The following is a 12,742-nucleotide window of genomic DNA, read 5'->3' as shown; positions in this document are numbered from 1 at the left end:
AGTTGATTTGTAATGAATCCAGAATGCATGACATTTTTGTTTTTTTAATTGCATTACAGAAAATAAAAAACTTCATCACAATATTCTAATTTTCTGAGACAGTCCTGTATATGTATATATATATATATATTATATAACTTGACTGCTTGACATGCTCTGAGCATACAGTACGATACAGAGAAGCAGCACAAATGAGGTGTTGTTCCTGAATGTGAGTGGGCGTGTAGCTCATGTTCAGAATCCAACATGTGGATGAACCTCGGCACCAGAAGAGGCTCTCTGCTTTTATTTACTAAAGGTCCACTTCGGAATAAACAATACACACAGAGGTCTGGAACAATGCCATCAACATCTTGCAACTTGGTCATTAGTGCACTAAGAACTTACTCTGGGATGTTACTAAAACAGTAAGCTAAAAGAGGCAAAAAAAGTAAATAATATCTGTTATAATTATTTGGAGGCTAAGCACCCCTTGCACATCCTATTTAAATAATACTTGCATTCATGTCTATTTGAAGCAATGGTGATTCAGAAGATCTAAAAAGCTGCATTGGGAAGAAGTCTGTTGGGGTTTCTGATGATTTCAGCCGTGAAGAACGGTCAATACTCCAATAATAAAGATATTTATATCAGTAAGATACCGAGGCATCTGTATGTGACACGTTTGCTTTGAACTAACCGCAGACCTAGCACTGTGTCATCATTAGCCGCTCAGAGCAACCGACGTAGTAGTATCACTACCTCGAAACTAAATGTCCAGAACTGAAAAGTAGTTTGGCGGCCTGACTTCCTGCGAAGACAGAAGTTTCGCGCTTCCGTCAGAAACTTCTGCTAGATTGGTACTTGGGGAATCAGAGTTTGAAGCATCGGGCCACTGAAGAAGCCTCGGTATTTATAAAAATGTGTTGGTGCGGTACATTCACTGAAACTTGTGTTTCTCTCGGGGCCTTCTTTGCTCCAGTTCCACGTCTCCCGGAAACACTTTGTGGGGAATATTCCACAACAGTGGCCATCACGCCTCCATTCTGCTACGATAGGGAATAGCTCACATTGAAACTATGTCCTGTTAACTCAAATAACTGCAGGATTGTTTTGTTTTTATCATCCAAATTAGTTAAAAGGTAACAGATCCTTCAAAAGGATTTTTAGATGAGGTGCTGAAAAACAGCAAAGGTGGTAGAATACTGTGAAAATGTTAGTGATGTAATATATTATCGTCAGTAATAACAGCGTATCATTATGCAGTCAAAAGGCTGCCCTCATATTTAGTCATGTAGTGTATTGGAGTGAACATATTTATAATGCTGGTGAACTTTGATTTCTTTTAGAAATAAGGTAGTAACCAAAACTTTTTTACCGACTTTCTTCGGACTATGTTGTAGAAAGAGATGACTTCATAAGAACGACTGCTGCGCTCCGATTGGCTGGTGGATACCGGCAAAAGAAATGCTGCACACTGTCGTTTATTATTTTGGGGCGATTTAATTAGGACCAATAATTTAATCATTCTAAAAATGACTGCGAGAAACTGCGTTTTATTCCTTGTGCTAATCAAAGAATGAATATTTGATACGACCCCATACTGTATGTATCAGGCTGGATGTTGAATTATCCCAAAATATGATTAACAACCCTGATAACCTGCTTTAATTTAAGCATAATTAATCGTCTTCCTTTTTTCACTTGAGACCAGCATCGCCTCAAACGGCCTTGAGGAGAAATCTGTCCACTTTCTCTTATTTACTTCCTCTCTTTAGAAGCATTCGTGCGGTGCCCGGGGCCGCTGCCTGGCCCGCGTCGCTGCTTTCAGCTTTCATAAGAACGGCTTATGCAAACAACTTCATCGTAAACACTGCACTTCGTTGGGTCCCTGAGCAACACAAACATATAAGTGTGTAATTTTACCGTCGGTGTAAGGTAGGCAACCTGGGCCTAGGGGCCTAACTCGAGGAGCCCCTCATCACGATCGATTTATTATGTTTATATATGAATAATATTGAATTATGTTAACATCATAACTCATTGCAACCTAAAACACTTCAGAAGTATGCTTAACTGTACTTACTTTGTAATTTATTACCACATTTACCTGCCAGAGAAATGTTACTGGTTACGTTGCAGGTCTATATTTGACTCACAAAATATTAAAATGAAAATATGATACATTATTATTCATCAACATCAGACTAGAAGTAAATTGGATAAATGCTTTTTGGGATATGCGAAGGATAAACAGGCGGAGAGAGATTCTTCGCTTTGTGTGTTAAAGGAAATTACTTTTAAACATCCGGACATTGTACCTTGTTTGCATTACTTGTCGAGAGATATCTTTTTATGAAATTTATTTATTGAAAATGAGAAAATATATTCATATATATATACAGGACTGTCTCAGAAAATTAGAATATTGTGATAAAGTTCTTTATTTTCTGTAATGCAATTAAAAAAACAAAAATGTCATACATTCTGGATTCATTACAAATCAACTGAAATATTGCAAGCCTTTTATTCTTTTAATATTGCTGATTATGGCTTACAGCTTAAGAAAACTCTAAAATCCTATCTCATAAAATTTTAATATTTCCTCAGACCAAGTAAAAAAAGATTTATAACAGCTGAGTGTTTGTCTAAGGCTCAGGAAACCCTGCAGGTGTTTCCTGAGTTAATTAGACAATTCAAGTGATTTGTTTAATACCCTACTAGTATACTTTTTCATGATATTCTAATATTTAGAGATAGGATATTTGAGTTTTCTTAAGCTGTAAGCCATAATCAGCAATAAATCAGAATAAAAGGCTTGCAATATTTCAGTTGATTTGTAATGAATCCAGAATGCATGACATTTTTGTTTTTTTAATTGCATTACAGAAAATAAAGAACTTCATCACAATATTCTAATTTTCTGAGACAGTCCTGTATATATATATATAAATGAATAAATTCGAATGTACATTTAAGCACTTGCCCTTTTGCACTCTCATCATGTCCTCCAATGTTTTCTTTGTCGTTCCCTCTGAGCAGACGGAGCGTAAACCTTCATTACATACAAGAGCAAAGAGTCCAACCTCTCTGCTCCCAGTAAAGTGTAATTACAATCATAATATTTTACAACATGCAGTTTCCCTCATCTTCGAGATTTTATTGATCGTCTTCACCCCCTTCCTCCTGCCATAAGAAAGACGAGGTGGGAGAATCAATCGGCGCTTTTGATTTGCACATTTTTTACATTATTGACCCTGACCAGTTTTAGTAGTGAAAATCACAATGCACTTTCAACATTATTTATTTATCTTTTTCACTACTTGAGTTATGAGATATCAAAATACGTAAAATCATCCTGTCATTTCCTGCATAAATCTCAGAGAGAGCGGGAGTCAAAACAAGGTCTCTCTAACAAACGAGCTGCATCCTCAGCTCGCGGTGTAGCTCTAAGTAGCACGCGTATTGACAAATGCAGATTGCAATGCATTGGACTATTGACATTGCAAGAGCAAAGACATCCTGCGGTTGGCACTTTTTTTTGTTGGGAGATGACCTTGCTGAATGTATATATATATATATATATATATATATATATATATTCAGAGGGAAGGCTGAGAGAGCTTCAGTAGCCTGGGAAATTTGACCTGTGTTATAAAAGAAAAGCATACAGGATGACAAGCAAACATTGTATCCGTGTGATTTATTTTGTCATTAATCTGGGCTGTACTCTGTGTGCTATTGCTTGTGTGTGTGTGTGTGTGTGTTTGCGTGCCACTCTCTCTGCACACATGGATAAGACTCCTTGTGTTCAACTGCTGCGTCCCTCAGCCAACCTCCATCCTCTCACGTCGTCCATTCTATTGATTGGCATGAGGAGCGAGCACACAGGAAGAGAGAGAAGTCGTGGCAAGTCAACTAAGGAAGCACTATGACCTTTGACAGCAAGACACATTTTTGCGATGTCTTTGCTTGAATGTCCCCCCCCACCCCCGCCCCCCAAGGACGGTCAATTTTTGGCACCGTGAAGTGAAAACCTTGCACACGTGTCACGAGATCACACATCGCGAGGGATGGGTATCGTTTTTTTTTCTTCTCCTTTCAATACCGGTGCTAAACCCGCACTTTTAAAATGATACTGGTGCCTAAACCGATACTTTAAAAAAACGATTTACAATGACACATTCCCTGTAAGAGCCGTTCTCATGGCCGAACTAACAAAGAACGGATATCAGACTGTCTGTCACACTCTAACCTTTCGATTGAGCCAATAGGAGGAACATATCCTCTTCACAGCCCACATTAGCCAACCAGTGTCAGCGTAGAAGGAAAGGTGCCATATCGGTACCCAACCCTACACATCGCAGGCTTCAAGTATGTATCACGTATGTTTCTGGAAAGCCAGTGACCAATAGACATCCTGTGAGGAGCTAATGGCACGTAGCTCATGGCCCATAGGGGCGTGGCCAAATGTTCAAAACATGAATGGCGGCTTCTGGAGAGATGAGCGTAGATGCTGCGACAGCATCAGTTAAACCAGACGTGGAGAGGATTTCTCCAGTGGAAAGAAGAGCGAAAAGACGTCACTGGAAGATTTTCTCGATTGGAAAAAATTGGATTTTGCTCTTCTCCTGACTGTCGGTTGGTGAATCCAATCACGTGCCAATTGTTTTTTTAAAGCTCATGCCCTTTTCCAAATAGTTTTCAGGTGGTTTTGTAGCAATCCACCCGGCAGGTAGGGTTAGTGTCAAGGACCTAACCTGTTTCTGAATCCGTCTCATAAGATTTCAGGTGATCCTGCCTTTAGAACTGCCGCCTCTATAATAATTATGATTATAAGAATAATAATCCATCACCATCTTGTTTTTCTGCAACCAGAATTGGCAAAGGAAGCTAAATACAACCAAACGCTAAATGTGATCATTTTCAGCAGCTCCAATGTGACTTTGAATTGACTTTTGTGAAGTGTAAACACAGCCTGAAAGATTTTGAAGTTCTGAGATAAAAAAACATGGTCGAGGCCTTTTAGTTTCCAGAACTGGAGTTGGCCGAGTGCCATCTGGTTCTATTATATTCGAGAGAAGGAAGACATCCGATATCTCTTCAAGCCGATATCTCCAACACAAAGCAATCCACAAAAAAAAAGTGGAAAATATGTATTTGTAAGGTAAACTGTCCCTTTTGGAACTTGTTTCTAGAGAATGATCAGCAGATCAGTCTGGTTCCCACGCGTTGACCCCATTGCTTGTATGTCAAATGACATACGTGAAACATATGTGACAATACGAAAGACGAGTGGGGATACAAAGTGAATGTGGTGCTTAAACAGAGGGAACAAGGGCTCAGTGAATGGGTTGAGACAGATAAGAATGAGAATATTAATCACATGTGAGATGAAAGTCTAACTTTGGCTCCACATTCATAACGTACCTTGGAAATGTTGTGTTTTTATAGTTTTTATCTTTGGTTTTGTCTCAATTGATCTCTATCTTGTTGTTTATCACTTTCATTTTCAGTTTTATTTGTTCCAAAGTGAAAATAAACGATCACTTAACCTTGCTTGAGTTCCAATTAGGCCAAAAATAAACCATCTTTGACATTTATTTAGTTCTTCAAAGCCCCGATAATTAAGTTGAAGTGTGGAATTTTGTTAAGTAACTTTGCAGCTAAACAACTGTAAACATCAACATCTGCGTGATTGGACTAAAAGGGGCATCAATAATAAAATCCATGTTTTAAAATGTTAACATGGATTTCGAACATATTGTATTTAAAACCTTTAGAAATGGTTATGCTGCCAATAGTCTGACATTTATAACACTTTGAAGTATTGCAATCATTGGAACATAGTTCAAAAGGGTAAGAGAGATGTATTTGGCAGCTTAGATACGCATTTGGCACATCTGCAGTTTCAGTCCAACGCAATGCAACGCAATAGAAAGACACATCGAAGATGAATCTGAACACCGAGAAAACGGCCGATCAGAGGGCCCCGATTTGAAGGAGTTGAATGTTGTTTTAGTCATGACGGTTCTAGAGAAGATAACATTGAGAAGATGAAACAATATTTTCCAAGTGTTTCGAGGTGCAGGATGAAAAAGTGTGCGCTGAATTGGCTTTCCCATTAAAGTCAAACGAGATGATGATCGTCATTGGCGGCGCACGTTTGTGTGAGTTTCTGTTGCCGCTTGGTTGAGACCAGCCGGGTTTGTGACCAACGGCAGGCCTGTGAAGGACTTGGCTCCGTCCAATTGGCCTCAAGGGAGGATGTCCTAATGTTCGATTCTAATTCATGTACATATAAATAACTTTCCCTGGCCCTGCTAATTGGATTAAAAGGCTAGGTAGAGGAGAGACAGGGACGATGGGGAGTGAAGGCTACATGATTTACAGCATACAATTATCTGCTTGTGAGGGCACGTACGGAAGCAAATTATCACCGGGGAAATAATGTTTGTTTTTGGAATTAAATGTTAATTTCGACCATTCAAAATGTAATCTCCTGTACATTCTTAAAATGCAGCAACAGCTTGTATTGACCTCAACTGCAGAAATAAGCAGGCCTGCATGTGAAACAGGCTTGTATCAGAGACAGGGCTTCATTAAATAACAGTTATATATTTGATCATATTTTCCATAAGAAGTCTTCCTGTTTCCTGAGTTGCTCCATTTAATGTGCTGTCCGACTAGTCCGCATCCTCAATTATGTTTCAAGGGAAATGGATTTCCTCCCAGATTCCGGTCACAGTTTCAAAAACATGGTTAAGATTGTAAATTGAAACAAAACCAAAATGCAACAGAACGCACTCGGTTATGTTTCAACACAACTTCCTGTTTGGGTTTTGTGAAACATAATGTTTAGGCGAAAAATAAGTATTGTTGTTAGGTTTTTATTACAGATGTAGATTAGAGTAAGGTAATAAAAAAAATATGTGTACATGACGGACAAAATTAGCGGCCTGCTTGGTGAAAGTCCTGTGTTTGTTTGTCACTACAATCCACTCTGACCTCCACCCTATGCAGAACTCTGGGGACTGTCATATATATATATATATATATATATATATATATATATATATATATAGAATCAGGGAACAAATATGTTTCTTTAAAAACGGACATATGGAACGTATTGTTGAGGAGACCAGGGCGTTACTCACTGGTCATGAAGAATTGTATCCAATATTTGTTGAAAGACGGTTTTACTTACAAGGGGTCTTTCAATATGCTGTTTAGTTTTGGAATCAAAATCTTTGTGATACATGGGCGCTGGATGCGGAGAGGAAACATGAGCTGGCATAATTAACCATGGGGAAGATGTAGGGAGGGGGAAGGGCAGAAGAAGTGATTGAGGCTTACCTGGTTCTTGTGCCGCTCCTGTGTTGGAGAAGAAGGGTGGATGGGGAAGGGTCGGAAGGAAGGGAGGGAAGGAGTAGAGAAGAAAAAAGGAAAGCAAGGTTAGCATTCAAACCACCACCTAAATTGAATAGCCCCGCATTTGCCATGCTTGAAAAGTAGAGGCGAGTTCAGATAAGAATGCAAAGAAAAGTCATTCATGCGGTTTCCCTCTGCAAAAAAAGGAAATCATTACCAGAACACAAACAGACTGTTGTTGAAGTTTAAATGTCAGGGATTAACTCCAAAAAGGCACATACTGATCCACGTTTGTTTGGGGGGGTAATACCAAAAACGTTGTGGATTACAAGACCTGCAAAGGTGACATCCTGCGCTCCTATCGACAATCGGCTCCAGAGCACACGTCTACGTAAATTAGAAAAAAAAGGATTTCCGACGGTGATACACCAGAACTCTCCACTGGAGTGCACGTTCACGGCAACATTACCGTCGTCTTTAAAGCCTCGGCGGAGTGAGATCGGACGAGAGTCAGCTCAAGCTAATACATGTGTGGGAAGTGATCAGCGAGAGGTTGCCACGCAACCAGCAGGAAGTCACCGCTCCGAGCCAAGAGACAGTAGAACCCCCCATGCAAGCACAACTTTCCGCTTTTATAATTGGGTTATGTATGGGATAAAAAACACTAGATTGAAGATGCTAACCAGGGAGCCTTAACGCCGCTTGTACCGGAGGTGGATTTACATTTGTATTTATTTTTTTTGAGCTAGCTGCTGACTGTAGACTTCAGATTAAGAGACAGACTTGGCAGCGGCATCAATCTTCTCATCTGAAATCATGAAAATCATAGCAAAGCACATACTTAAATAAATAAGTGGCTAAAACCGGCTCAACTGGGACAGTTGGCTCTCAGTGCACAATCTGGCATCCGCTTAGGCCCCCATCGTTGAAGAATATTGTTCAGCCAAGTAAGCACGGATTCCAGCTACGAGGCGGCTTTTGATTAGAAATCCTATTTCCTCTTCAACTTTTGCCAAATTTCAATCATGGTGATGTTCTAATTACCATTATCCGGAGCAAGACAGAGAAGCAGAGATTGAGTGGGTGGGTGTTATGGGGAGTTTTCAAGGAGTGAAAAGGAGGTAGTCTTTGCATGTCAATCAGAGGAAAATGCAGCGGGAAGATCAAGCGAGACAAAGAGTAGAACTGCAGCTCTTTTTCATCCTGCACTCAAAGAAATGACTCATTGGATGAACTCAATTAAATTGTTGGCAGGTTTTCCATCCAATAATTATCTGCAACTCCAACTCAAATTTAGCACATCAGTGCAATACAATGTAATTAAGTTAGTCCAACTCATTTGTATCAAATACATCTAAAATATAATAACGATATTCATTAAATTAAATTAATTTGTGTTTGTCCAACTCAAAATATAAACTAACTAAAAAAATATGCAAACTCCACACAGAAAGAACACCCCGACTGGGATTTGAACCCAAAGCCCTCTGGCTTTGAGGCGACAGTGCTAGCCACTACACCACCGTACAGCCCTGAAAGTGTCTTCACCTCATGCAAACAACTGATTTTCAGAAGGCGCATGCGCAAAAGGTAGTCCTCAATGAAACACATTTATTTTGAGTTGATATGCACACCATCTAACCTAAATAAATCTAATAAATGAAAGTATTCATACATTTTGTGTTACACCCATTCAATATAAATATCTTCGTTTTGTAATTGATTTATTTAAATGTATCAAACAATATTTAAATGTGTCACCTCGAAGAAGGGCTTGAATCGTTTTTGTGAGTGTAACCTAAATAAATCTAATAAATGAAAGTATTCATACATTTGGTGTTACACCCATTCAATATAAATTTCTTCGTTTTGTAATTGATTTATTTAAATGTATCAAACAATATTTAAATGTGTCACCTCAAAGAAGGGCTTGAATCGTTTTTTTGAGTGTGTTACACAGCATTGGCGAAGCTGCATCCTGTTGCTCCCCATTTGCGTGCCTCTGCGAGCTTAACGCTTCGGGTTTGGTAACATCGTGTAAACCAGTGGTCACCAACCTTTTTGAGCCCAAGATCCCTGACCTCCGCCTTCATGACCGGCAAGATCTACCTATTGAGGCGTGGAGAGAAAACGACGGTCCAGACTGGACTTATGACTTGAGGCTTTTTATTTGGCCTAATTCTAATTGAATGAAATCAAAACACTTTGGTCCAGCTTTCAAATTGATGAGACCAGGAACACAGAATTTAAGTGCAATATAAAAAGTAAGATATTTGTTCACCGCACACAATATGAACAAGAAAAAACACATTTACAATGAGCAGCTGGATGAACTACCAATATAAATGTTGTATTTGTTTACATTACAACACGACACTGACAACATAATCATCATAATGCCATCAAGTCATGTGACTCCAGTCAGTGTTATGGCTGTGACTGAACTCTGTCTGTGAGCTTGTAGCGAGTTCATAAGCACAGACAGACAGTCTGAGGCAGTCTGTGAGCTGCTGTCAGTAATCCAGCTCCTGGTCTTTGATTTGGTGATTTTCTCAACTTCACTGATGAGTTTTTCGGGGCAAATGTGGTATTCATGAAAGTTTTCTCATCTGGGACTGGTTCTGAACTCAGCCCGTTGGTGATTACGTTCACATCAGCTCTACAGACATCCTCAGATTTAAATAATTATAATAATAATAAATATGAGAATCACCATTTGTGATTTCTGCATCTGAGCTTTTTCAAACAATAGAATAAATACAATTGCAATCACTTTCAAGTAAACCAGATTGCTCCATCAGACAAGAAAAAAAGCTCAATGTTGAGCTTTTGTTTTGAAGGACAACAGCAGAAAAGCCGAACTCACGGAGGTAAAACCTGGCAAGTCGCCAAGAATCTTGGCTGTCGCGCAGGCGTAATTTGTTAATGTCGTAACGTAAACATTTACACTAAGGTACAGGCATTACAACATTTATTTATTGATGACGTAGTTGTATGTCCTTGTACTTTGAACTTGTGTAATATGTAAAGTTATGAATAAAGGTCTTTCTGCATTTCCCCTGCGCCCCACCTGTACTATACGCTCCCCTCTGTCGGGGAGCACAGCTGACAACACGGCTGTCAGAGAACCCGTTTTCAGGCGTTCATTAAAATCAGGCGGAGATCTTTTCTGACGTCGATCTTCCAGTCAGGAAGAAAACGTTTCAGTCAGAAAATGTTCGAGAACGAGGAACAATGTGTTTCTGATTTTATTTTCATTTTATTTTGGAGATCGACAGGGAACGTCTCCGAGATCGACGGGTTGGCGACCACTGGTGTAAACCAACAAGAGTAAGCTGGTTTTCAAAAATGATCCACAAGTAGTTTTAAAAGTCGCAAAATCTTGCAAGAAATCTGCCAAGTCAGCGAGAATTTCGGTCTTTTTCATGTATGAAGAAATACATTTATATATATACTGTTTATATATATATTTTTAAAAAACCCCATTGAAAACCAAAAGATTAAAGGTTGATGGAGTTTGGCAGCCTTCGATCTCATCTGAAAGGCTTTTACCAAAGCTATAAACTGGAGTGCTCATCTGAAGACCAACGAGTCAGTCATACGGTCTCCCGGGATAACATCAGTCGTCTCCTGCTTAAGCATTCATCCGCGGCACACGGGAAGCAGTGTAACAAAGTGCTTCAGAGAGCCACACAGTCAACCCAGACCACCCGCGAGTTCAGGTTCATGCAGTGTGATGTGGAGGGGGGAGGTGGGGAGGGGGTTGCTCGGGGGAGATTACGCAGCAATAGGCGAGCCATGAAGCAGCTTTCCCCATGTTAAGTAAATGAAGAGCGGGCGGAGAATAACTACACGGTCGCTTTGCCCCCTCGCGGGTCTTGGGGGGGGGCTGGGATGGGGATCCTTCGCTATTCCACCCCGACCTACAACCTCCAGAGGCGAGGTTAAATGACAAGGACTGCAGAGATGCATTAAACATGAGTCATTTGGACAGGGAGCTAGACGTTGGGCCACTCCGGAGATGATCGGGACATTAACCAGGGTTCCACCGGAGCCAGAGTTGAATATAATGAAGGCCTCCACTAGCTCGCGACGTCTTCCTCTACTTTCGACTCGCAGCCAGGGAGCAGTTTGAGATGAACCGGCTCGTCCTTTATTCCCCCGGTACCCGACTCACAAGCCTGAAAAACGTATTGTCGTCTCTTTGTTGGTCGATCAACGTGTTAAGTTCTTGTCAAGCACAACACCGGCAGCAGCCAAGAAGAAGAATGTGAGTGAGTTAGAAATCAGATTTTAAAAATGATCCAAAGCAAAGAACAAAAGATGTATAATAAGAATACATTGTTTTGGATGAGCATAAATACAATTACATTGTATCCTACCAGATGGCTAAAGCATGATAATAATCTTTTTTTATTATCATCATTTCTTTTTTATTGTAGTCAACAAAGGAACGTTTGTAAATATTGCAACATTTTTAAAAACTGAGCTTGAACTTGATGCACAATCTGTCCTTCTTAGCATGCACATTATTAATGTATATCATAGGAGATTGTTTAGCATCTTGACAATCTGTTTCAGGGAATATATAATACTAATCTGAATTCCCTGTCAGGGTCTCAGAATCTCTGGTTGAGAAAATGATAGAACAGATTTATTTGGACCTCTTGACATGTCGAATCCACTCAAACCGCTGACAAAATGCGGTTAGCCTTTCTTAAATATGTAAATGTTCATATATCTGCACTCAAGCTTTTACGTCAAGTTAATGAGATGCTAAGCTGCCTAAGGTTTAGTGATGCAGTGATAACTGACTCAAGATGATGTGCAATGCTTGACAGATGTGCCTGTGGAGCACAAACATACATAACAGTAGTTTTTTATGTTTTGACAGACAGATGAATGGAATAACTAACCAATTGTTTAAAATCACTTTTCCTCAACCAAAAGGCAGAATATGGTCGCAACCCTTAGACAACACCAAAAATAATGTGACTGTATGGCACCCGGCTTATCGTAGGATAACCCAACAGCATTGTCTCTTTCCAGAAATCATCACCCGGTGACTCAAGATGATAGACAGACCGTAAACTGCTCAAAACAAGGTATTTGGATAATTTGGCAACTCACACCAAAACAACCTACATTGATAAACGGCACTACGGTGGAAACATGCATTTTTATATTTAAAAAGAATTGGTGGTGGGACTTGTGGTAGCGGGTACACTGGCCTCCCTCAATAATCTGCATTGCCACCCTGGATTCATCCACCTAAAAAGTGCCGGGCATCGTGGCCCGCCTACGAGGAGAAGAATGGGTTCTGCGGCACGGACGGGAGCTTCCAATTTTCTAACAGGCGTAACCTCGGGGAGGAGACCGACTGTGGGTT

The 12,742-nt window shown here is 40.0% G+C and overlaps 1 protein-coding gene across 3 annotated transcripts in view; it reads right to left on the bottom strand.

Annotated features, from left to right (window-relative positions):
- The window catches only part of cadm1a (cell adhesion molecule 1a), a 389,469-nt gene that overhangs the window by 110,583 nt on the left and 266,144 nt on the right, over window positions 1–12,742 (bottom strand). For 2 of the 3 annotated variants that reach the window (XM_056443457.1, XM_056443460.1), the window contains exon 2: window positions 7,339–7,356. The exons of the other annotated variant lie outside the window; for it this stretch is intronic. In XM_056443457.1, the coding sequence (XP_056299432.1) occupies window positions 7,339–7,356 (18 nt within the window). The remainder of the gene's footprint in view (window positions 1–7,338; window positions 7,357–12,742) is intronic. 3 annotated transcript variants of the gene reach the window in all.

This window comes from Pseudoliparis swirei, chromosome 3, assembly GCF_029220125.1.
Source record: "Pseudoliparis swirei isolate HS2019 ecotype Mariana Trench chromosome 3, NWPU_hadal_v1, whole genome shotgun sequence".
In the NCBI taxonomy this organism is placed as follows: Eukaryota; Metazoa; Chordata; class Actinopteri; order Perciformes; family Liparidae; genus Pseudoliparis; species Pseudoliparis swirei.
Note: the sequence above shows the minus strand (reverse complement) of the source record. Positions and strands in the feature narration are given on the sequence as shown.